Source organism: Mus musculus, chromosome 11 (assembly GCF_000001635.26).
Source record: "Mus musculus strain C57BL/6J chromosome 11, GRCm38.p6 C57BL/6J".
Lineage (NCBI taxonomy): Eukaryota > Metazoa > Chordata > Mammalia > Rodentia > Muridae > Mus > Mus musculus.
This window is the reverse complement of record NC_000077.6, coordinates 67,748,352-67,774,607: the sequence shown is the minus strand read 5'-3', so window position 1 is coordinate 67,774,607 and position 26,256 is coordinate 67,748,352. Positions and strand designations below refer to the sequence as shown.

The 26,256-nt window shown below is 44.5% G+C and overlaps 1 protein-coding gene across 3 annotated transcripts in view; it reads left to right on the top strand.

Annotated features, from left to right (window-relative positions):
• Positions 1-3,423: 3,423 nt before the first annotated feature.
• Positions 3,424-26,256, top strand: part of Glp2r (glucagon-like peptide 2 receptor) — a 107,029-nt gene continuing 84,196 nt past the window's right edge. For 2 of the 3 annotated variants that reach the window (XM_006534562.4, XM_006534561.4), the window contains exons 1-4: positions 3,424-3,801; positions 9,760-9,850; positions 11,808-11,912; positions 16,996-17,117. In XM_006534562.4, the coding sequence (XP_006534625.1) occupies positions 3,736-3,801; positions 9,760-9,850; positions 11,808-11,912; positions 16,996-17,117 (384 nt within the window). In that variant the 5' untranslated portion in view covers positions 3,424-3,735. The remainder of the gene's footprint in view (positions 3,802-9,759; positions 9,851-11,807; positions 11,913-16,995; positions 17,118-26,256) is intronic. The other variant, NM_175681.3, reaches the window with a different exon arrangement.

Genomic DNA, 26,256 nt, shown 5'->3' with positions numbered 1-26,256 from the left:
GGCAGAATGAAGCTCCCAGTGCCAGCGTGAGCGAGGGGCCCCCTCCTCTCTACTGTATCACGGTATCCACCCCCAGCCCTGCCATCTGGCATCCTGACACAGCTTCTTCCTGGTCCCCTGGCGGGAACCTGTGTATATTCCAGCATATAGCATCTGTGTAAGTACCATGGCCAGAGCTATTCTCCTAGGAAGAGGTTCGGAGTGGGCCTTTCCATCCACTCTGGGATGAGTATGTGCAGGGGACATTGGTCCATTTTAGAAGCCAGTGGTAAAAGAGGTATACCATAACATTTACCGCTGTAACCATCCAGTGTATGGTTCAGTGGCAGTAGACATGGTCACATTGCTTGGAAACATTCACCTCCATCTCCAAAACTCCTTTCAGCTTGCAAAGTCAAAGCTCTGTCACCATTAAACAACTCTCCACTCCCTGTCCTCCCAGGCCCTGGAAGCCTCCACTGTCCTTATTGTCTTGGAATTCTACAAGAAACCTCATAGGAAAGCAACACTGCATTATTTGTGCTTAAGCGTCCACTTTATTTTCCATAGTACAGATGTCCTCAAACCTCATCCTGCTTTGGTATATGCCAAAAACTCTTGACTCTTTGCAAGGAGGAATAGTATTCCCCTGTGTTTATGACAGTACACCTTGGTTCTCTGCTTATCCCTTGATGCCTGGGTTGCTTCCTTTGACAATTGTAGAGAAGGATGTTGGTTTTGAGTGAAGGCCAAGACTATCTTGGTGTCTTGATGCTGCCTCCCCGGCCCCCACCAACTCTACTCTTTCTTTTGGAACTAAGATGATCCCTTGGTGGTAGGTTCCAGAAGCATGAAATGCTCGCTTTCTAAAAAAAAAAAACAAACTATTAGCTTACAAATAACTAGGTTTCATAATGGTATTTTAAATGTAATGTACTGTGTTGTTTCTCTCTCCTCTTCTTCCCCATTCCCCCTCCTTCTGCCTTCCCACCCCCAGCTTCTTTCCCATCTACCCCCTTCTTCTCTCCCACCCCCAGGCACCCCCTTTTGACTTTCATGACACACGTGCTCTTCTGTACTTTCCCTCCACTCTCCTAATGCCTCTTGTGTCCTCTCGTAGCCCGCCATCCAGTTGGGTAGCCCATGTGTGCTCTCACTAACCTTTATCTGCACACGTAAATGTTAGAAGTTGGGATCCGCCTATGAGACTGAAGATACAAGAAACATGGAAGCTTGGGGAAATTTCTGGGTCTGTTGCTTAGCCCAGAGACCGAGAGAAGCAAGACTCGGGCAGTTTGCTTCAAAGCCTATGTATTGTGCAGAGTGGGAAGGGACATGTGCCCAATTGGCTGTGGAAATTAGCACCATCTAGGACAGTCAAAGCCCTTGGACCATCACCCACATCCTCACTGAATGGGTCCTATGCAGGAGTAGCAATGTCGAAGACCCTTTAGGGAGAAGAAGGCTAAGCTCCACCCCTTGGTAGCCAAGTCTAGAGTAGGGTCGGGAAGGAGTGTGAAACCTCCCAAGAAATTCATCTTTTATTTATCTTTTGTTTATTTAGTCTCCAGGAATAAACCAAAAACTAAACTGTTTTTAGGATGGGGAAAGAAAAGGCAATTAGAGACTCCAGGAAAAGTCAAAATTTACATAAGAAATTCAATAACCCTGAAGCCAGGAAGGAGCAGAGAGAGGAAAGAGTCTATGTGGCCCCAGCCGATCACGGGCTCCTCATTAAGTGCTGAGCAGTCCTGGAGGTGGCCAGATGTAAGCATGCAGTGACATTTGTGTTTGTCTCTCTCCATCTGTTCTTCCCTGCTGGCGAGGCTGGAGGACCTGTGTTCTGTACTCCACATACAGCTCTCACAAACAGGTTTACCGCATTTTGACACTAGATGGCATCCGTCCAACGGGTAGCAGGTCGTGAAGCTGACCAAGGCAAGTCCTTTCAGGGGGAAGAAAATCAGGAAAAAAAAAAAAATTTTAGAAGCATTTCAAGAAGCAAGATGGAATATTTGTACAAAACAGGTGCTTTCTCCCCCACCATGCGACCCGGGAGCTCCCCACTGATATGGACAGAATAGCTTTACAGCCACATTCAAAACACACACACACACACACACACACACACACACACACACACACACACACACACATGTTTTCTTCCCTCCCTCCACTTCCTCCCATTCTCTGTGGTCCCAAAGAGATGACCATATTGACTGTAGAAATCACACCACCATAAAAGCCCATCTGGGAGCCATTTCCAGACTGATCTTTTTATCATTAAGGTTTGAATTCTTGCCACGTGTGGGTTTTAAGGTTTTTAGGGATTTTTATCTAGCGGCACTCACCTGCTTCCCTGTGAATGTTCAGAATTCACTGGGCTTGGTCAGCTAATGGAAATGATCTATGGTTTGACTTAAATGTGAAAGGAAAAAAAAGAAGGGGGAAAAGGAGGGAGGGAGAAAGAGGGGAAGGGAAAACTGCCTTTTATGCCTACTGCTACTCTAACATTTTGTCTCTCACCTTCCACTTGGTTCTTCAATGGAAAGACTGGATAGAAAGCTGGGAGCCAGCCAGGGATAGGAGGAGTGTGTGTGTGTGTGTGTGGGGGGGTGGGCAGCAAGCAGAGCCTTAGAGACAGAGAAGAGCCTGCTAGAGATCATGAGCTTTCTTTGAGACCCCTAGTGCTAACAGGAATAGTTCCTAACCAGGTAGCTGTGGTCACGTGACTCGGCTGGAAGGCCTGGCTTTGTCTTTTTGCTTGCTGTGCAGCCTTGAACAAACACCCTGGCCTCTTTGAACCCCACTATTTCTCAGCCCTCAGATGAAGAAGTAATGGTACCTTGGAGGATACTGATGGGTTCAAGTGAACTAGGGCAGAGGGTGGAAGGTTTTGTAACCATAAACTGAAGTGGGGTGTTGGTTAGTAAGTAGCCATGAATACCATAAAAATATCTGTCAGGTGGCCAGAGCATCACTGTGTTCAGAACACAACGGCCCACTCAGAACACGTGGACAATTGAAAGGCACCAACCTCCGTGCTTCCTACCCGTTGTTTTGTTACCGTGTAAACGCAACTCAACTCTCGGCACTGAACAGGCTTTTGCTGCAGACCTGGGGTCTGGAGGTGTTGTCTCTGAGACAGGAAAACTCATCTTGTTACTATGGCATAGTAGTAACCACGGAGCTCTGAGATAGCCCTGAGCTGGTGCCGTTTAGAAAAGTTTGATGCTTTAGAAAGAAATCGTGGCTTAAAAGAAGCCTACCTGGCATGGGGGCCCATCCTCTCCAGCCATCCGAATCTCAATCTGGTCGTGTGCGTAAGAATAGAATCCTCGGAATGGTAACCATGTCTTGCTTTTTCTTCTGGGCTTGCTGAGGAAGTCCCAGGCAGCGTAGACGTCTTGGGGGTAGGTCTGGGAAAAATCTCCCAAGATTTTAGGAGGGGCAGGCGGGGGATGAGAAACTTGGAGATTCGGTAGATCGCTGTAGAGCAACTCAGACAGTCGGCGGCCTGAAGAGGACTTGTGCAAACACTTCCTCTCTGGACAAGGAGGAATGCAGGAGGCCACCGCCTGCAGTACATCTTGGAGTGTTGGAGGGATGTGCCTGCACTTGTGAAAGGGCGCCAGAAGGACGAGGCCCCAACCAAGCCCGGCAGTGCCCAGTAGATGCAGAGAGGCGTCCCTGCCCCGGGCGCAGCCAGTGGGCATCCCTGCGGCCCAGGGGCCTGAGTCTCTCCACTCCCACGGGATGCGTCGGCTCTGGGGCCCTGGGACGCCCTTCCTCGCCCTGCTTCTGCTGGTTTCCATCAAGCAAGTAAGAACAGATTTTTATTCCTCATTCGTCTTGTTAATATTATCAGTTGTGCATGTTTTCTGAGTGTAGAAGCAATTTAGGCCCCGTGTAGGCAATTTGGGAAGAATAAAACCATATTAAGAAAATGAGGCTCAACCACAACCCCAGTAGCATTCTGCTCACTGTTCATATTTTGGCTGATTTTTAAAAAAATTCTCTTTTCTGTGCATTATTTTACACAGCCGAAATGATGAAGCACACATTATTCGTGTCCTGGTCTTCCTTTTATATCCTTCTAGAAGCGTCTTCCCATATCAGCATTTCTGAGCCACACATTTCTGTCTTTCTTTTTTCTTTTCTCTTTTCCAAGGTTCCTGTTGCAAATACTTAAAAACTTTCTTATAGTGTTCTGTAGTCTCTAATATTGGAAGATACCAGATCCAAAGGCACATCAACATAAGCTACAAATTATAGTGAGTCCATCAGCTGGAGCTCACCCTCACTCACATTTGGGGCTACACATCCGATACTTCCTCACCTTAACATACAAGTTAAAAGAGTGAATATTCACACTACAGATATTTTGCAATCTACTTTAAAGCACATAAATAGCTCGAACACACCAATAGCCACGTAGCTCTAAGTTTGATATCATGCATCCCTGCTTCTAGGATCTCATTCTATGCTCCCAGCAGCCCTGCAAGGGAGGTTCTTTGTTAACCCCATTTTATGGAGGAGGAAACTGAGCCCATGCAGGTTAACTAACACTACTCTACATCCATCAGTGTGTCCTACTGTAGGATAGGGGAGAGCTTTCTGGATGTAGTAACATGTGTGTAACTGTGTTTAAGTGATGCCTCTGTGTTAGGGTTTTCAGTAGCTTGCTTTCTTTTTATCCAAGAAGTTTACACGTTTGCCTACTCCTTTCCTTTCCAGGGTCTCATTTCTTCGGGGTTGTGGTGGGGAAGGACCCTAGTGTCACTCATCTCGGTAAATGGTCATTATTCCCCTTCACTTCTCAGTCCTCATTTGCATCTTCAGAATTTAAAAAAAATCCTGCCTTTCTGCATCTAGGGAGGGCAGAGGTGTCAGATCTCATAAATGTCCCTGTTCCCAGCCTTTCTGCCAGAGACTAGACAGGCCGAAAACATTGGTGCTGACCTTCCAAGTCCAAATTCTCCCTCAGGCTGCACTGTCAACTTGGGGACAATTGGTGGTGTTGGGGGATATGGCTGTGGTGGCAGACTCTTTTGAGGAACTGCTCCCCAAGGAGCAGGTGACCTCAGTGTGCCGTTTCCACTGATACTGGCGGTTCCACTGTAGGGAGAGTTGGCAGAATGTCCATCCTTTGCTTGCAGTCTCTGGGTATCCTTATAAAAACCCAACATGTCCAGCTAACTGTTACACCTGGTTCACTGTCTAGCCATATGTGTCCAACTGTCCAGCACACAACACACAAAATGCCCAGCTTCAGCCCTGGCCATTTCACTGTAAGATGCCTCCCCACACATCATCCTGTAGGATGCTCCCAGTCAGAGCACGAGAAGAACATTGCTACTGAACCCATTTCAGAGATGGGCAAAAAGCTCCAGAGAGTTCCATGATTGCCTCTTCTCAAGTAAACTCATGAGCTGGGAGCCACCTTGTCTACTCAGCGGGCTGTGGCCCTGTCTTCTGTCTTCTCTAACCCTCTTGGGAGCCGTTGACATATGAATATTTATATATAATACCAGGAGCATCTGCAGTACTTCAGGCTGGCTGACAATGCCAACCAAATCCTAACTTGGCCCTTATACTCTAGTGTTTCCATATCAATAATGCAGTTGGGGGAGAGGTCTCCTTGCCCCTTGTCGCCTGGACTGTGTACAGAGATGCTGGCACTGTCTGTTCTGCAGCATGTGGCTGTGAATCTGATGAATCTCCCTTTGATTATCCAACTTTAACCTCAGAGTCTTTAGATGTTTATACATTGCTGGGCTTTTCGTAGACATTCATGAAGTTCACTCAGACATGAGTTCCCTGCCTGGGGATATAAATGACTGTGGCGTGTGTGTTGCTGGCAGGAAGTCTTCATAAAATTCACTTAATGAGAAATTCTCAGAGATACTTTAGTTTCTAAACGCAAGTGGCTAATGGTGCTAGCTCACACCCATACCTCACCCATGTATGTTATTCTGCATGAAATACAAACTATTATAGGCTCTAGGAGAAGCTGATTTTAGGCATTGCTGGTTGGTGTATGAAAGGGTACGTGGCTTAAATTTTGTTTTCATTGACAAGGATAAACAGCTTGGCAGTGCATTGTCAAAAACCTTTAAAAATGTGTGTACTCCCTGACCTAGCAACTGTGATTCACCCCATCCCCACCCTGCCCCCATCATCCCCCCCATGCCCCCACCCCAGCCCCAGAGGTTGGAGGATTTTCATCACAATATCCTATTAGCAGCATTTGGATGTAACTTAGATGTTCCATGCTGGAGGATTTACAAATTAAATTCTACCACATTCGTTCACTGCCTTATGTGTAGCAGTTAAAGGGGTGTTGAATTAAAGCAACCATAAAGCAATTTTAAGTACATTTTGAAATGGATGCATCTTCTAGGTGGAAAAATAAAGGTTGAAGAACAATATGGCTTCCTTTTTTGGTCTAGAATAAAACAGAACAGGAAAAGAAGTAAGATGAGGCATGTGCGGAGAGAAGGGTCTGGAAGGGAAGGGAAGGGTCTGGAAGGGAAGGGAAGGGTCTGGAAGGGAAGGGAAAAGAAGAGAAGGGAAGGGAAGGGAAGGGAAGGGAAGGGAAGGGAAGGGAAGGGAAGGGAAGGGAAGGGAAGGGAAGGGAAGGGAGGGAAGGGAAGGGGAGGGGAGGGGAGGGGAGGGGAGGGAAGGGAAGGGAAGGGAAGGGAAGGGAAGGGAAGGAAAGGGAAGGGAAGGGAAGGTGCTCCCTGAGGATGAAGGTTGTGATCCCCCTTTCCCCTGGTTTTGGTTACTTGAATTTCCCTTTCTTTTTTCTGCAGTGTATTCATGGTCTAACAAAGAAAGATAGATTTGTGTAAGTGAAGCAATAAAGGCTCTCTTCCCCACCTCCCACCTTAATCTCTTCTCAGTCAGGTTGGTCACAGATCCAGGCTGCCTATGCAAGGGAAAGAGGATTGAAGGTCAAGCTGGACCTGTCCACGAATCCCCTCTCCCCATTACACTGGCAACTCAGCTGTGACCGGCTTTAGACTCGGCTCCCATCTTTCTGATGTCTTTAAACTAAGTACCTGGAAAGACTGCCTGCATTTCTCTAGCTTCTCTGGGCCGAGCAAATTCAATAGTTTTTGGCTCTAGTTTGTTTTCTACTGTATGTGTTTATTGTGTATGTGTTTGTGCACGTGTGTGTGCACATGCTCAGGCCAGAGGTCAATGTCGGTGTCCTCTCCAGTTGTTCTCCATCTTGTTTTTTGAGACAGGGTCTCTCACTGGTCCAGGCTCTCACTGATTCATACTAGCTGGGCTGGAGGATGGGGCTTCTCTTGACTCCTCCTCCCTAACTCTGGGATTATAGGCATGTGCCCCGCCCTAATTCTGGGATTGCAGGCATGTACCCCATGCCTGGCTTTTTACATGGGTCTTGGGAGTGCAAGTTCAGGCCTTCCTGCTTGTGTTGCAAAGCTCTTTATCAACTCCAGATACTGGGTGTTTTGTTCTATTTTGTTTTGCTTGTTTGCTTTTTAACTTTCACCAGTATCATTAGTCCTGGTAAAGAACAAGAGAGCTAGAAATTTAATTCAGAGACTGATTTCAGTCTCTTCTTTAGGCTGGACTGAGTAAGGCCCCCTCAGGGCACAAACAGCCCTTTATGCAAGGGAGAGTATCACAGCTTTGAGGATTTGGGAAACTTATTGATTAGCTATTAGTTTATCTGCTATTTTTTTAAAAAAAGACAATGAGTCACTTAAGCACCAATTAGCCTGTTGTTTATTAAACAATCTCTTAGTAAGCTTACTTGATGCCTCCTGGGTTCCAATTCAGAAGGGATCATTATTAGCAGAAATTCAAAGCTCATTGCAAGATGAAGTGAAGAGATAAGTGCTGGCTACTGTATCCTCTTGCTTCCTTCTTATTGGCTAATATCATAGTCTCCAGACTGTGTGTCAAGGTGCAAGGTATACCACTGTGAATTCAGCGGGTGCTATGGGATACATTAATTTTTGGAGGAAAGTATAATGATTGTGGCACTTTCCAGACACCATGCAAATTCTTAGCTCAAGATATCTATGTCTCATTCTGTTTTTGTAATGCTGGGATGGAACCAGGGCCCTGCATATGTCAGGCAAGTGTGAGGATGAACTATGTCCCAAGACCTGAATTTAATTAATTGACAGGGTTTCATGTAGCCCAGGCCGGCCTTGAACTTACAGTGTTGCTAATGTTGGACTTGAACATTTGAATCCCCTGCCTCCCGCTCCCAAGGGCCAGCCTCATAGCTGTGCTCCATCTCATTGTGTCTGCTTAAATTCACTATTACATTGTGAAAAACTTGGTGGTTTGTCCACAGGTTCTTCCGTAGAAAGCCAGTACCAAACAGAACAAAACGGAACAGGAAGTGAAGGTGGGGATGTCTAATCCCATCCTAAAGTTTTCGAAGTTGTGCAATGCCCGATAGATTCAAAGTTGTTAAGATATAAATATTTACAAACTGTTTGGACGTATCTACTTAATAAACAGGACCTTAGGTTTTTTTTGGGGGGTGGGGGTGTCTGGGAGTGCCTTGGAAAATTACTGAGATAGTTAAAGGTGCCACGAATTGAGACATTTTGGAAACCTATGGACCATTAGTGATGGGCACAAGCTCTTTTAGAGAGAGAGAGAGAGAGAGAGAGAGAGAGAGAGAGAGAGGAGATATGTAAGATGTGTATATGAGAGTGATATGTATGTGTGTGTGTGAGAGTGTATGTATGTGATGTATGTGTATGATATGTGTGTGAGATGTGTGTGTGTGTGTGTGTGATGTGTGTGTGAGTGTGTATGTGAGAGAGGAGACCGAGAGAGACACACAGAGAGACACAGAGAGAGAGACATACACACAGAGAGACAGAGAGAGAGTCAGAGAGAGAGACAGAGACAGAGACAGAGTCAGAGAGAGAGAGACAGAGACAGAGAGAGATCTGTGGGCATGTGTGTGTTGATGCTCTAGGCTAATCATACAAGAAACTCACAGACCTCGCTATGATTGCCAAGGTGTTGAGGGAGGTGGCATTGAACAGAGAAGGGGAGAGGGCAGATGAGTTTAACTACTTGGTGGTCAAAACAGCGCCCCCCATTGGTTCCAGATGGGAGTCACTATTTTTGGGATAGTGGCTGGTTACGTTTGCTTAGTTAAATTTAAATGGTGTTAAAGGGGATGCCCCACCCCACCCCAGTTTTCCAGAGGTTCCTCATCCCTTTCTGCTGCATCTGTCATATCTTTAACATGTCACGAATCCCTTTTACTGGCTAGAGACACACTGCTTATCTTCGCATCCCTCTTTCCCCCTCAGCACAAAGCCTGACACACAAAGTGAGCTTCAGCAGACGCCTCCACTGAACAGCCAAAGAGAAAGGCTCTTTGTAAATGGAAGGAAAGGTCTAGGTTCACAGAGTGAGGCCAGTAGACACACTCAATTATTGGAAAGCCCCCAAGTGTGAGCAGTATTTCCAAGGTTCTATGTACAGGACAGTCAATGTCAGAAAGAAAAACATCCCAGGGCCTCAGGCAGGCATGTGTCCTCTCAGTGGCACCAGTTCCAATCACACCCACCCTTTCTTAGTCACACTGTTGGGCTCCGCACACTGAGATGCTTCTCTTTGGGGAATCTGCAGAGTGAGACTACAGAGTCTCACCACGTAGCTCAGGCTGGCCTAGAACTCATGATGGTCCTGCCCGAGCCGCTTGAATGCTGGGATTCCAGCTGTGCATCACCATGCCTGGCTGTGACCATGTTTTTCTGTGTTCAGGTTACTACAGGATCTCTCCTTGAGGAGACAGTTCAGAAGTGGGCTCAGTATAAGGAGACGTGTCTGAAAGACTTGCTCGAGAAACCTTCTGGTAAGTACGTACCTTACTTACCTATAGCTGGGTAACAAGCTGCCCTCCATTGTGGTGGCTTAAAGCAATGATCATCATCTACTATTTCTCACAGTTCCCATGGGACAAGGATTCAGGGCACAGTGCACATGACCTCCTTCTACACTGCAAGATCTGGGATATAGCTGGGAGATTCAAAGGCTGGGAGCTGAAATCACCAAAGGCACCTTCATATCCATATCTGCTGGATGACTAGTTCTTAGAGTAAAGTAGTGACTGGGGGTCATAATGCCTTTACCTGGCCTCTCTGTAGAGACACAGCTTCCTTTACCATCTGGCTTGCTTCATACAGGCTAGCCTGACCAGCAGCCATATTCCCTCTGTGAACAGGCCTTTCAGTCCCATGTCATTTCTTCCTCATTCAGCTGCATGGGACAGTTATAAAGTCCAACCAGGCTCAAAGAGGAAGAAGTATAGGTTCACTTCTCATGGCAAGATGCTAAGATGGTCTGTGTCTAGCTGAGGCCTCTCTGATTAAAGTAATCTGTCTTGGCACACATACTGCCTTGCCATCTGACATAAGTGACCGCTGTAGGCTGGCCTCAGAAGCTATTTAGGTGGGGTTCCCCATGTCCTGGGGTGTTAGTTGGATCTGAACAACAACATCATCTCTCTCTTATAGTCTCCAGTTTGTGTAGAGCATTCGAGCAAACGTGTTGTTGGTTACCCTGTCCACAGCCTTACCTGTCCATATGTTGACAAACAGGGTAGGGACACATGTACCACATACATTTTTTTTTAAATCCAATCCAAACCAAACCAAAATGAAAATAAAACCATAACATGCCTTGACTTACTGTTCTAAGCTTCAGGGACCACAGATGAAAGCTATCCTTCTTTCTCTGGACACCTGTCAATCATTCTATTCAGTTGCCCAGCAGTGATAGGAGCCACTCTGTTTCCCTGCTTACTTGACCCAAAGCTCACAACAGCCTTCAAAAAAGTCCTTACTAGCTCTTTCTGAAGACTCCCTTTGTCCAGACTTGATGTCATCTACAAAATCCAACTTTCATTGCGAGGGAATGCTACTTCTGAGGTCAAAGTAGGGCCGGTCTTCTTTATATGGAGCCAGACTGGGAGCTGAATGGCAGAGCAGTGTTGTTACCTGGTAACCACATTGCTAGTGTCCCGAGGTAGCTATTAACTGGGCAAACCTGGAGCAGATTTGTAGGGTTTTAGTGCCAGGAACCTGTTTATTTACCTCAGGAAGCTGGGTTCTACTCTAGTAAGAAGAAGGTGCGGATGGGTGGTGCTTGGCATCTGAGAAGATTTGGAGCTTACAGTATGAAATGCCTTTATTGCATCATAGGAGGTCTCTCAGGCTATGTTCTAAGTTTGTGCCTTCTAGATACCAAGAACTGGTTGATATATCAACCACTCCCTGAACTTGAGATGACCCAAACTCCTATAATAATCATTGAATCAATACTCAAATGGAAAGTTATACGTAGCTGGAATAGTAGTAGAGATATGTGTCCGAGAGCCTTAACTCCATAGATCCATCCATTATTCTACAGTAATTGCGTTCTGTATTCACACTGGTGAACCCTTGACGACCATTTAATTGTGGCACACAAGTCACTGGCTGGACCTCCAAGCATCTTCCACCGACACCGAGTTTCTGTGAGAGCTCAGTTCATAGAAAACAAAGCAAAAGCGGCATGGCATATACAGTGACTGGAGGCCAAACTGGGTAGACAAAGGCAGTGTCAGGGGCTACACTCAGCAGTCCTGTGTTCCTGGGTCACTCTTCACCCTTGACTATTCTACAGAGAAGAATATCTGTGTTGATCTATGTGATGGCTATACCAGCTTTCAAAGATTGGAAACTAGGCTCCAAACTTCTAAATTTATTCCTATCAGAAGAACCTATGTGAGAATATTGATATTTTTTTTCTGCCTTCTCTTTTCCCCACAGGTGTATTTTGTAATGGAACATTTGATAAGTACGTGTGCTGGCCTCATTCTTTTCCTGGAAATGTCTCTGTCCCCTGTCCTTCATACTTACCTTGGTGGAATAAAGGTAATGAGTCTCATCTTACCCACTTCAGACGTCCATTTGAAGGACAGAGCCTCCTGGTAGAGCAGCCAGTGGGAAGTTAGGCAGGACTCTAGCCAAACATTTCTCCTAAGTCCTCACGCCTCATAAAGGTATACTTGCACGATTTCAGCATTATATCTTATTTCATTGCCCCTATCCTTTCTAAGTACTGGGAGTAAACCTAGGGTCTCACACATGCTAGACAAGTGTTCGATCATGAACTGTATCCTTCTTCCTCCCTTGTCATTATGTAATTTGTAGGATTCCGTCTCCTCTGCTTACAGAATACTTTTGGCCTAATGTAGACTAGAGTCCAGATTCAGCTCCCACAGAACCTCACTGTTGTAGGAAGAATGCAAGGGCTTCAACCTTGGTCACTGGGAGAAAAGGGACGTGAGAAAGATCTGAATGATCTTATCTGTACAACAGACAGCTTCTTGTACAGAGAGAAATAATGTAAAGACTTTTTTCACATCAGCTTTGAAAGGAGTATTATTAAATTTGAGTTGTTCAAAAATGGAACTTAGATGGAGCATTCAATAACTTTCCAGACAGGGAGACCATAGCCTAGGAGGTTCCAGGAAGAGCCTCCCAAATCTCGAAGTGTAGAATATAGGGACTGAGTCTGATTTCTGGACTCCTGATTCCATGGGATGGTACTAAAGAGTGTTCTGTACTCAGAGAGGTCTAGAAGGTTCACGCAGACAGTATTCATGGGAATCAGCTCAAAGAGAGATAAGATCATTAGTTGTGAAATCAGGAGCTTGGGAGCCAAAGAGTGTCTGTAAAGTGAATTGAGTCTTAAGATCATTTTGAGGAATGACAGAGCCTGAACCTAGTAGGCAGTCCAGAGGTGAGTGCTAATGTGGAGGGCTTCCAAGGTTAAAATCCTTCATGCCTTTGGATCATTTGGGTGCTTCCCATGTAGTATGAGGTCCTCTAAGGTGTATGGACAGACAGGACCTCCAACTCTACCATCTTCCTGTTCCTTCCGAGTAGCTAAAACGTACAGATCTCTCAACATAAAGAAAAAAAAATGTGATTCTGAACCCAAGACTACCAAGAAGTTGAGTTATAGATACTTTATAAAATTAGGGTCCCGGTTTCTAATGTGTACTAAATGTAATTTGATTTGTAAAATATGGGAACTGACTCTCTCATTTGACATTTTTTTTTTTGCTTTAAGTTTTAAAATCCACATGGATTTCTAAAATCCAATGAGAACACGGAGACAATGGAAGGGTTTGGAAAAGAGCCTCCTAAATATCAAGAGGTGCAGATGAATTCTTTGAGATGCGATTACAGGAGTGTGTTTATGTGACACAGAGGAAGTCAGATGGTGGACACATGGGTTGTCTGGGATCTAGAACTGACCAGTGAGGCTGGGTGCTGATTGTGAAGAAAATTGTTCTGTACTGTCACTCTGTAGAGAAGAATGATACAGAGGCACAGAAGGTGTCAAGGCATGAAAGGGGCAGAGAAAGATGGTTTGGGAAGCCATCATTTACAGTATGGGATCTTGAATGGAGAGATTCAGGGAGATTATGATGGAGAGTCTGGGAGCTTCCAGATTGGTCCACAAAGAAATGGTGGCATTGGTTTAGATCCAGGCAGAGTCAGAAGTTGGACAAGAAGGAAAAGGTTAAAGAAAATACTGGGGGTAGAATACATAGATCAGATGGAACAGAAATTGAAGGACAGAAAGCAGGAAATAGATTATTAAAAACAAATGTGGGCACCTTCGATTCCCTGACCCCCAATCAGCACAGCCTTATGTTTCACCTGACCCAGTGTTAACTCATTGTCATCTGGGTGGTACCCGGCTTTTCTTCCTCTTCATTTCCCATGGTGCCATGGTAGTGCTAGCCCATCAGCCTCTTCTTATCTGGCTGCTTCCTGGTGTCCTTATTGCCACAGCCTCAGACCTCATCCCCTGCAGCAACCTCCATAGAGCTTTCTAAACTCCCAGCCACTGTGTTGGCTCCCCATGTCAAGAACCATGATTGGCATCTGTGACCTTCTGCAACTTGGCCCTGCTGACCAGTCTGGCATCCTTCCTGCCTTCTCTTCTTCCCCTCAGACAAAATGAGTAGCTCCTCAGCTCCTCTAGATCCATCTATCTAGCTGTTGTTAGCAGACACTTAGGTCCTTACCCCACTGCCTCAGCTTCCCTGTATTCTAAAAGAAGTGAGGAAACAGAAATTATCAAATGAAAATTGTTGATTTATGAGTTGGCCTAGCTCGTAGTGTCAGGAAGAGTCCAATGTTCTTACCGTCATGACTGTGGTGACTTACAACTTGTAGAGACAATATCCAGAAGATACATTCATCTACCTAAGGCAGGTCAACCATCCATTCTTGGAGGAAGGTGAGTCAGCTCCAGGTTCCCTTCCATCATCTCTGTTCTGTTACAGTCCATCAGTTGAGTTAATTTGTATTCAACTCAGGTCTAAAGAAAGTAAGGTAGACATCATACCTTAAAAATAGCCTACTATTGAAAAATCTGAAGGCTCTTGTGGGATGGTGGATGTGCACTTCTCACCTGCTCCAGCCCTAGCAGAGTAGTTTGCCTCTTGGCCCATCCCTTTGCGAAGTACAAGGTCTTTCGCACCTTTCTTTGGAGGGCACTTTCAAGTTTGGGTTCCTATATACCTGTTAAAGACACCAATTTTGCAAGTGAAAAGAGGTGTTAACCTCATGGCCCAAAGGAGAGACATGAGCATCTCTTTCTTTCCCACCAGACTCCAACCCATTCTTTCAGCATGGGATCATGGCTACATCGTCCTCTTACCACAATGGATGGATGGATACACTGTCTTCCTCTAATTATGGCTGCATCTCATGATGACTGCACTGTTCCTAGCTTAGGCCTGAGTTCACTCTTCTCTGCAGGATTCCTCCTTAAGGCTCTGCCTATAAGTCTAACCCAGCCCTCAGTTAATTGTGATTGATAAATAAAGATGCCAACAGCCAGTAGTTGGGCAGAAGAGACATAGGTGGGGTTGAGGTTTCATGGATTTGAAAAAAGAAGACCAAAAGGAGAGAAGGAGGAGAATGAAGCCACCATGGAATATTGGAGGAATGTATAAGAAAAAAAAAAGACAAGCCACCATAAATTAGCTAAGACATAAAAACATGGCCCCGAGGGCTACCCAACTAGAGTTAAGAGCAGCCCATATTAAACATAAAAAATAATAAGTAGTAACTTGAGATTATCGATAAGAAGTAAATTCTAACAGCATGAAGGGTAGGCAGCTGCCCAACTGTTATGCTGCTTAAGTCATTTGTAAATATAAAGGCTGTGAGTTTTTCCTTATTCCGGGAACTCAACAGCCAAAAGTTGGATAGAACCCTGGGTGGGGATTTTTAATATTTTCTTACTACAAATTCTCCATCTGTATTTCCCATCCTTCTAGAAAATTCCTCCAGCTTCTCCCCTGAAGCTGATGGAGCCTTGTCTTTCTGAGGCCTCTCTTAGCATTTATGACAGTTTATGACCTTTCATGTGCACTCTCCTAGCTCAGCTTTGAGCTGTGCACTCAGCAGAGCATTGCGAGTGGCATGGACAGCCCAAATGCCAAGTGTCATCATCATCATCATCGTTATTATTGTCATTTTCTTATTGAATCAATATTTAATAAGTACCCACTGGGTGCCAAACACTGGAAAACATTATTGACCAAACCAGATTAAAATCCTTCTAGGGCTCACATTGTAGTGAGGACAGACAAGAGTCATAGGCAGCCTCTGTTATGTATAGATGTGATATACTGTAGACATGATGAAACTGGAGATGGAATGGGAGGATAAGAGTCAGGGCAATGGGCAGCTGAAGGACTATGCAATGGCAAAGTGATACTTAGTCTAGACTAGGTATTTGAACCAAGAGGGGGCCATGTTCAGGAGAGAGCACAGAACAAGCTGTGCCATGCTATTGGAGAGTAGCATGCCTCCAAGAAGGGGAGATGGTAAACACAGATGGAGTGAAGGGGGAACGGGAGCAACATGAGGTGAGCGCAGAGACTGGGAACCCACTCTCTACAACCTTTGTGCATGGCCACAGAAGGACTCTCACTAAACCTTAGAAAGCCCTTAAAAGATTTCAAGCAGAAACATGACAACTGGGCTATCCATAGATGTGAGGGAAATACCATCAGCAAAGTTAGCAATAAACCAAGGAAGATAAAAGAGTTCTAACTAGGAAGGAGGTGGAAGGTAGAAAGTAGGGTCGGATCCAGGATCTATGTGAAGTTAAGTATGGCTTGCTTGTGGATCAGGCTAGAGGCAAAACGAGAGAGCAGAAATAGTTCTAAGGCTCTCTCTCTGTGTGTGTGTGTGTGTGTGTGTGTGTGTGTGTGTGTGTGTGTGTGTGTCAGGATGGGGCAGATTTGGAGAAGCCAGAGTTTGCCTGGAGCCTATTGTCTGAGATGTCAGTTGGGCAAGTGGATGTACTTCATGTGTATTGTAGGTACTGACCAATTAAACCTGCAATTTAAGTGACTGGCCCATCATCTGCACACACGGACACTCTCACTCAGTCTTCTCTCACATCACAGAAGACAGGCAGCAGTTAACGGACCCAGTTCCCGATGACGAAATCCATTAAGACTCAGAGAATGTAAAGCTGGATCCAGGACACCAGCTCCGAAGTTGGTTTATCATATCGAGTCAGTGTGCTTTGCCACCCCTTGTGTTCTCTTCTTCATGGCGCCACCTCTTGGCCATTAGCGAGAGGTGCTTCACTGAGCATGCCCAGATGAGCATCTCCCAGTAGACTACCTTACAGGGCTAATCTCTGAATCACTGGGAACGTTTAACTTTGGAGACACATGTAAACACTACAGACATTAAAGGATCATGGTTAGTTACAACATCTAGAGGTTTCGTGGTTTCTTCCCATCCCAAATAAACAGTAGGGATGCTAATGAGCTCCCAAACGGAGAAACGAAACCCTCTTTCCCTGGGATTTTCCACAGCTTTTTAGCTGAGGGTGAGGACCTTCCAGCGTGCTCAGGGAACTGGCTGTGTGTTTTGACCTTTCTTCTAGAGCCTTGTTTACTTTCAGAGAGCCCAGGAAGGGCCTACAGACACTGCTTGGCTCAGGGGACTTGGCAGAAGCAAGAGAACTCCACAGATACTTGGCAGGATGAGTCAGAATGCTCAGAGAACCACAGCTTCAAACAAAACGTGAGTCTACCAGCTTTCTGATAAAGCACCTAGGGCTGGAACTTGGGGCACCTCAGGGGATGGCTGGCTTTAGGGGGACACGAGACCTTCCACCAGCACTTCTGCTCCAGATTCTACTAGGAAAGGTCCCCAACCACCAGAACAGCAACTCCCATTGGTGGCCAGGAAATTGAGTCCTCTGTGAGAAGAAACAAGAAAGCGTATATGGTATCTCAGTCTTGGCACCTGCTGTGTTCCATGTCTGGAACAACTTCCCCAAACAACCTAACATTCCGATTCAGTTCAGTTGTCTCCTAGCAAGTGAGACTTGTTCAAAGTGGCCCAGTGGCAACTTCTACCACTTACCTCATCCAATTCCCCTATTGCGCCTGCCTCTCTATCTCTATCTGATATTCCTGGATGCTTGTTCCTTATCTAGCCCTGTCTCCAAAACGCACATCCAGTGGCAGCTGGAGACTTGTGAGACTGAAGGATGTAGGAAGACAAGGTTCTGGGGCCAGACTTGGTCACGTATCCAAAGTCTTCCTCTACTGGCTGTGAACTTGCACTTGTTATTTCACTCTTGGTGCCTGTGCTTCCTTCCGCATCCCAAGGGGATCATATCTGCTGCATGGGATCATCACGAAGCTTGGGGAAGTCAAGAGACGTACGTTTTGTAGGAAAGTCTTGGCGTGTAGTGAGCAGACTCTAATTAGGAGTTATGTTCTATCACCAGGATCCAGAGAAGACACTGCTCAGTTACTCATCCCAGCAGCTCAGCAAAAGCAGAGTAAAACCAACTCACCCTGCAGACTTCCTCCACACATTTTCTTCTTCTTTCCCTTCCTCTCTCTCTCCCTTCCCATCTTGTCTCCATGACAGGGTCTAGTAGACTTCAAACTGGGGATCTTTCTGCTTCAGCCTCCTGACTTCTACAGAGCGCTCTCTCTCTCCCTCCCTCCCTCCCTCTCCCTCCCCCCTCTTTCTATGTATGCCCAGTTCCACAAATTTTCTTTCCAAGGCAGGATAGAAAGGGGTGGGGGTGGGTGTGGGTGGATGATTCTTGGGGACATGATCTAGTAGAATGCATTGGCAGCAGCAGGAACCAGAATTCCAACACAATTAACATTTCTTCTTTGCTAAGCATGAATCTGCAATTTTCTAAAACTCTCACTGGAAACCCCACATAGAGGGAAAGAGCAGGTACTAAACTTCTTCTATAACCCCAGTAGCTTCTGATTTTATTTGATCAGTCCATAATTCCAGGGAGGGTGTCTCTGGACCCCTCTCATAAAAGAGGGGGAGGATAAAAGGTTTCTTTAGCAACCTTTTGAGATGCAGCTTGGGAGTCACTGAAAGGGTGCATATAGCTAATGTTCAGACAACTAAGTGCTTGCTCTCTCTTGAGAGCTGGTGCCCACCCTTGGGTTTGGCATCCTCTGAGCACCCCTCTGTGTTAACCCTTGTGCTTAAACCTATATTAAAATATATAATAAAACCCCCAATTGTGTGTCACTGTACTGGCAATTCCTGACATTCCTTTCATCATCAAAGCCCTGAATCCTGGTAGACTGGTCCCTAGAAGCTTTGGGGAACTCCCCAGGCTAATGGGGGTGACAGTGTGGAGCTATGTCTCGGTGTCCTCACTGCTAATACATACAAGACTGGATTCTGCAACCCTTTGGGAACATATTTTCTCTACTTTCTCATTGTCTCCCTAAAGCCACCTACTTGTCCAAAAGTCTGCTTACCCATGTTCAAGGTCAAGTGTAAAGGGAAGCATAGGAGAGAGGAGGAAGTGTAGGGGAATTTGATGCACAGGGAATATCTTTTTTTTTTTTTTCCATTTTCAGTCATGCCATACTCAGTAATGAAGCACCTTAGACACAGATACAGATTTTAGGGAGTTTGGAGTCATGTGGGGTACACAAGCAGCGTGACTAACTGATGGAACAAAAGTATAAGATGCTAGGAGCCACAAGGAGGGCACTGCTGTATTTTCGGGGCACAGAAGGCTGCCCAAGCTGAGATAGAGAGCAAGAATGTTCTTGGCAGAAGGAAGAACATAAACTCAGGGTCAAAGAGCTGGTAGGCTTCCACTTCTGGGGAGAGATGGGAAATTCAGCATTGCCCTTGCCTGGGATGCCGTCCACTGCTCTCCTGTGGCTGGCTATCCCACGCCATCACTGTTCACCTCCATGGTTCCTTTTAAGAGGTGACTTGGAGTGTTTCAATGTAGAGAGGAAGAAAACACACATGGGTCTGTAGACCCCTAGAGAGGAGAGTCCACCTTTACTGCTTGAAAGATTTATGCATTGTAGGTTGAAGCACAGAGGGTCATAACTCAGAACAGGCATTGGTAGGACGTCTGTGGCAGATTGGAGAAGGCTAGGGCTGGCTAGGCTGGAGGGAGGAAGAGAGAGATGAGCCAGGAACTATCTTAGCAACTGCCTCTGGTGTCAAGAGGATGTATTTAAGAGAAGAGGGAAGATGGGATGCAGGTTGTCAAGGAAACGATCTGCTGATGTGAAAGTGCAGATCAAAGGGTACCAAAGTCTCTGGTTTCTGGCTTTGACTTATGAGATGTGAGATTGGGCACGAGAAGAGGCCTTGCCTTTTGATTTCTCCTGGCTTCTAGTTGTTTCTCTACTGAATCCTTTGTCATCTTAACTTGAGCCAGAAAAACACCCTTCTCCTCCACCCATTCAGTTGTGGCTAACTTTTTTCATTATTTAGTTGGAATTTGAAATTCCTTCCAAGAAGTAATTGTGTGTGTGTGTGTGTGTGTGTGTGTGTGTGTGTGTGTGTGTGATGTGTGTGGGGTATGAGTGCTATGGAGACATCCATGCCAGTCTACCATGGCAATGTATTTGACTTTTGTCACTGCGTTCCATGTTCTAGCTCTCAGAGTCCCCCCCCCCCCCCCCAGGTACAAGAGAGTCCTTAATGAATTGTTTGGTTTCATCTCACTAGAATCTGCATCTCTCACTCTGGCTGTGACTCACTTTCTTTACAGCTGGGGAACTGGCATGCGTTTGGCTGTCTTGAGTCTGCTGGTTCCTGTTGGGCACAACGGGCCTTACAATGGACTCTCCGCATCTAGGAGCCCCCTTTAAAGCCTTATTTCCTGCTTGAGTTGGCAGAACTCTGTGTTCCCTATACAATTTTACTGTGTGACAGGTCCCATTTCTTAAAGGGCTCAAAGTGACACATGTGGTTTATCTCAAGTCTACCTGGTTTATGCTAAAATGCCAAAGCTATGCTAACTGCATACTTTGAATGAAGCCCACAGTGTCTATCTTATCATCAATCTTACATTTGTAAATTGATTGAGAACAAACTGTCACCATCCTATTAGACACCACTCTTAAGCCCTAGCCTATGCAAAATAGGTATGCAAAATAGACTTTATGTATAGTGGTCACTTAACACATGCTGAATCAAAGACTATGAATTCTGAATCAATGGGTCTTCGGTGGAGCCTGGGTCTCAATATTTTCCCCAGGTAATTCTTGTATGCCGTTTATTGGCAGATGTAAGCGCCCCCCCTTGATCTCTTCTGGCAGCATCCTCAAGTCAGTGAGTAGAGAGATAGGAATAAAGATTTCTCTCTAGAAAGATGAGCAAACTGACTGGTGTGCGTGGGGGTGCCCATGACTGCAGCTCTTGGAAGTCTTAAGCAGGGAGATCTTGAACTTGAAGTTACTCTCACCTGGCTACACAGCCAGACCCCATCTCAAAAATAATATTCCTCTGCAGAGAGAGGAGGTGGGGAGGAAGGGCATCACCTCTCTCCCTCTGCAAGTTATTGTATCTCCAAGAATTCACATACTTAAAACCAAAAAGCTTCTGGCCTTGTTTACCTGTGTTTCACATAGTGGGTTGACATTATGCCCAAAAAAGGGCAGTGTTAGTAAACCTTTGCCCTTCAGAGTTTTGGCAAGCAAACTATGTTATGTTCAGCCAACAACACACTGGGAAGCCTTATGTATGTTAAGTGCATTTCTTGGCTCTGTGTGTGTAGTGTCTGTGCATAAACACAGACACTTTTGTTCAGAGCCGTCTGTGTGTGGATTTCTATTTAGTAATATGGGGGCCAGTTCTTAGTTCATCTTACTTTAGACTGTTTTCTTTACTCTTATATAGAATGATTTCTATTTACAAATACAGAATTTAATTGCCATACATTTATCAGTTATAAATATACAACATAGTTTAAAATATTTTAAAATTTATGGTGTGTGTGATGTACATCACAGCGTATACTTGTGTGGAAAGCAGAGGACAACTTGTAAGAGTCAGTGCTCTGTTCCCCTGTGTCAGTCCCTGAGACCGGACAAGGAAGCAAGTGCCTTTTAATGCTGAACCATCTTCCCGACCCTAGGGTGTAATTTTAATATGCAGTTGTGATAACAAAGGCTGGTTGTCACTTGAGTGGATGGAGATCACCTAATAGACTAGAAAAACATACCTCTGTGTATGTCTGATATGAACTAACAAAATGAGAAAGACATGACCTGAGTTCCGGTTCTGACACCCCATAGGTTGGGAGTCTGTTTGGGTGGGGTAAAAGTGGGAAGGAGCCAGGTGTGGTGGTGCACGCCTTTAATCCCAGCACTTGGGAGGCAGAGACAGGCAGATTTCTGAGTTCGAGGCCAGCCTGGTCTACAAAGTGAGTTCCAGGACAGCCAGGGTACACAGAGAAACTCTGTCTCGAAAAAACAAAAACTAATAATAATAATAATAATAATAATAATAATAATAATAATAATAATAAATAAAAATTTAAAAATGGGGAGGAAAGGGAAGAGGAGAGAGCTAGCCCCTGTAGGACTTGCTGGCTTGGTCTTCCAGCTGTCATGATGTGATCTGCTCCCACCCGCTCACACCTCCCTGCCATGAGTTAAGATGTTGTCATTCCTCCTTCCAGTTGTTTATTCTGTCACAACATTCTGCCACAACGACAACAAACTCTAAAAGAAGGACGTTTCATTGCAGTGATAAATTTGAATTATTAATGTAACTTCGCACTTAACAATCCTCCCAGCATTTTATTTGGAAACATTTAAACATCTACAGTTATTAAAGGAATAATAACATATCCACTACCTAGATTCAAATATAGTTACACTATATTTACAGAGCTCATAACTGCTTTCACTATCTTTCTGAAATGCTGGAAAATGCCTTTCAGACACAGTGACTGACTATTCATCAGACACCACCCAATATGAAGGGAGTTATTTCACATGGAAACACTGCCATGATTCCAACCAAGCAAGATCCACGGCTGCTCCAGCGGCAGCCTGGCATATGCAGCAGATAAGCAACAAAGACAAGGTGAATGGTGGCATCCAGGTCTCTTCCGACTTCCACACATGCACCAGACACACTCCCTTCTCCTCCAACCTCCCTGTAGGCTGCTGGGACTGCCAACACTGGCATTATTTGTCCAGTTTTTATGCGGGTTCAACTCAGATCTGCGTATTACACTTACATGGGAAATATGTCTACCCACTGAACCATCTCTTCAGCTCCACTGATTAAAATTCTTTTTCTTTTTTCACATGAATATATACACATGTGCACACACACACATCCTCAGATAATCACATACAATCAAGGCTTCATATTAAAAACTATGATTTATATTTAACATTTAGAAATTTTGTTTACCCTCTTTAGTTTACATTTATTTCTTTTACTCTTTTATTACTTCTTATGATATCATATTTACCTAGTTCCTGGGATTAGCTTCAAAATTAAGGTAGTAATATTGTGGTTGACACTACAAACCTAATTTGGTAAAATTTCAGGTGTCTTTGCGGATCTTTTCTTCTCCTAGGCTGTATCTTGAGCAGAGAGCGCCACATTTCAATGAACCATCTTCTCTACATAGTGGTCTGATTAGCGGCATGTGCAGTTTGGCTTCGCTGGCTTTGTTAGTGTTAGTCTTATCCACTCTTTCCCTTTTCATTTTGTCTTTTAACATGTGAGGTATTGGCAGGATTTGGAAGCCAATTTGGTGTAAAAAAAGATATTTAGTCTTTGTTACTGTTTCCTTTACTCCCCTTCCAACAACCCTATTGACAGTTACTTTTATCTTCCTGCTCATTCTCCCTCCTTCCCTCCCTCCTTTCTTCATCCATCCATCCCCCTTCTTCTCTCTTCTTCCTTCTCTGTCTTCTTCACCTTCCTCTCTCTTCCTCCCTCTTCCCTTCCTTCCTTCCTTCCTTCCTTCCTTCCTTCCTTCCTTCCTTCCTTCCTTCCTTTCTCTCTCTCTCTCTCTCTCTCTCTCTCTCTCTCTCTCTCTCTCTCTCTCTCTCTCTCTCTCTTTCTCTCTTTCTCTCTTTCTCTCTTTCTCTCTTTCTTTCTCTCCAATACAGGGTCTAGTTATATTGCCCAGACTAGCCCCAGAATTGTGAACTTAGCCTCTCAAGTTCTACATGCCCAATTCTTTTGTTAATTGAATTTTGTTTTGCATTCCTTTTTGAAAAACTAAGCAAACATGTAACTGTTACTCTTCCCTTTTCTTTCATGGAAAGCAGTGTTTTTTTTTTTCATATAACAACATATCCTACAAATCATTCTATAGCAGTTCCTAGAAATATATGTATATAGTATAGCATAATATAATTGTATAATAGATATATCTTATAGCTGGATGTATCTACCATACTTTGTTTAGCACTGACTTTGGGCATTTCGGCTAGTTCCAAAGCTTTATTACTTCAAAGGCTACTGTGAATAACCTGTATATCCATGTTGGTTCAGATTTGGTTCAGTGTCTTTTGTAAGAGTCTTAGAAATGAGATCACCAGCTTAAAGGTATAAGTATTGCTAACATTCCCTCTGTAGAAGTTAGGCCATTTTCTTGTTCCTTCAGCAATGCACGAAGGTCCATCTCCATGCTGGATGAGCGTTACAAGTGGCATTTTATAAGTATGCAAACGACCGAACAGTCACCTTTTGGTACTAAGTGTGAGCTGAAGACCAGATGTTTTAGGTCATTCAAGAAGTAGCCAGAATGTGGTAGTGACCTAAGTGACATATTGTAGCATATGCTGCTGGTGCTCTGCCCATATCCATTTCGTCACAAACCCTAACTTCTCACCTCCCCGTCTTTGCTGGGTTTCTGGTAAAATGCAGGGCAGAACCTCCAGGGACCCCATGCTTTCTGGGGGTGGCCCTTAGTGGATGATTGCACAATAGCCTGGTTCTCGTGTCTACATGCCGACTCTGGGGCCTTCAGAGTATCCCTAGGGAGCTGCTCCACTGTGACAACTGTCTTGATGGTGTCTCTTTTGTGTGTCCCATCTGAGTCCTCCTTTCTCCAATGGATGGAGAGGTTGGTTTTTTTTTTTTTTTTTTTTTTAATTTCCCAACAAAGTGATGATTGCATTCTGATCTTTGTCTCAGGACCTGTGTTTTAGAGACGAACTGAAAACAAGTGGTTGCCTAATGTATTTCTGAAAGTATCAAACATATATATCTATGTTTTTAGAAGTAATCTAGGGATAAGTAATTCTGTTATTTGGTAGAATTACCCATTTAATATCTCCAGTAACATGCTAAGATGACCCAGTAAAGTCTCCATGTGCTGTCAGTCTTCAACACTCTTTGTAGAAATGCATATGGAGAAGCATGTGAGCAAAGCATCAATGAGCAATATAGCTGAGGGCTGGGGAAGGCTTAGTGGGTAAAGTGCTTGCATGAGGTCCTGGGTTCTGATTCTCAACAGTCATGTAAAAAGGCACAGTGATACGTGCCTTTAACCCCATCACTCAGGAGGCAGAGGCAGACGACCTCCATGAGTTCAAGGGCATATGATCTGTATAGTGAGTTACAGGCTAGCAAGGGCAATACAGTGAGATCCTGTCTTTAAAAAAAATGAATTTGAGGATATACACTTGTAACCTCAGTGCCTAGTGTATTCAGGAATACATTAGGTAACCACTTGTTTTCAGCTTATTTTTCTTTTGACTCACTGATCAGCCAGCTTAGCCAATGGGTAGTTCTAGCCTCTGTGAGAGATTAACCGTGCTTTAGAAAATAAACCAGAGAGTGTTTGAGGAAGACATCTAACATCAGCAGCAGGCTTCCACAGGTGCCTTGGAGTGTACTTTAGTTTATGTCTCTCTCTCTCACACACACACACATACACACACACACACACACACACACACACACACACACACTTACACACACGCATATACACACATATATGCACATACATGTACAGAATAGAATAAAATAAAAAGTAGCAATAATAATAATAACGGTGAAACAATCGATGTACAATTGTGATACAGTCCCAAGTGCTGCAATGATAAGGGTGGTCAATAGCAGAGATGTGCTTGGGGAGGACTTCAGAGAGTTGTGTGTATATTTGTGTGTCTGTAGGAGGCTAGAGGCATCAGATCCCTCCCACCCCGAGCTGGAGCTACAAGTGGTTCTAGCCACCTGATGTGGGTACTAAGAACTGAACTCAGGTCCCTTTGCAAGGGCAGGCTGCTCACTTAACTGCTGAGCTTCAGTCCCAAAGACTTCCTATAAGAAGCTGATATTAGATGAGAAGTCAAACAACAGCAGCTGGAGGACCCATGGGATATAGGGGTTTTAATGATGTCCACAGAAAATTATTCTGGATTAAAAATGTGATTGGGGTTATTTTTAAAGCTCAAATGTTTTACATCTAGACTACAACTGTTAGAAATAGTAAAAACAAAACAAAACAAAACAAAAACAACACCAAAAAAACCCCAAACAAACTCTTAACACAAAGAGAAACGTGCCATGTGGATATTTTGATTTATACAACAGAATAAAGATCACTAGAAAATATCATATACAAGAAACAACTTTCTTACCATATTTTAAAATGTCCTTGAAAGGCAGGGTGATAGCTAAGGCAAAAAGTAATAAAGATATATCAGGAGCCTATGGGATGTGCTGTATAAATGGATGGATGGTATTAATAGCAAAATGGCCGGGATGAAGGATGTGTGAGTATACAATGATGAAGTTTTTAAATTATGCATCAAATCATAAGTTATTAGCTTATGAAAAAGCACAGTAATTTAAAAATGTTTACTATAAATCTCAAAGCAGACCCTGAAAATGAAGGCATACTAATCATAGAAAGAGAAAGAGAATAAAG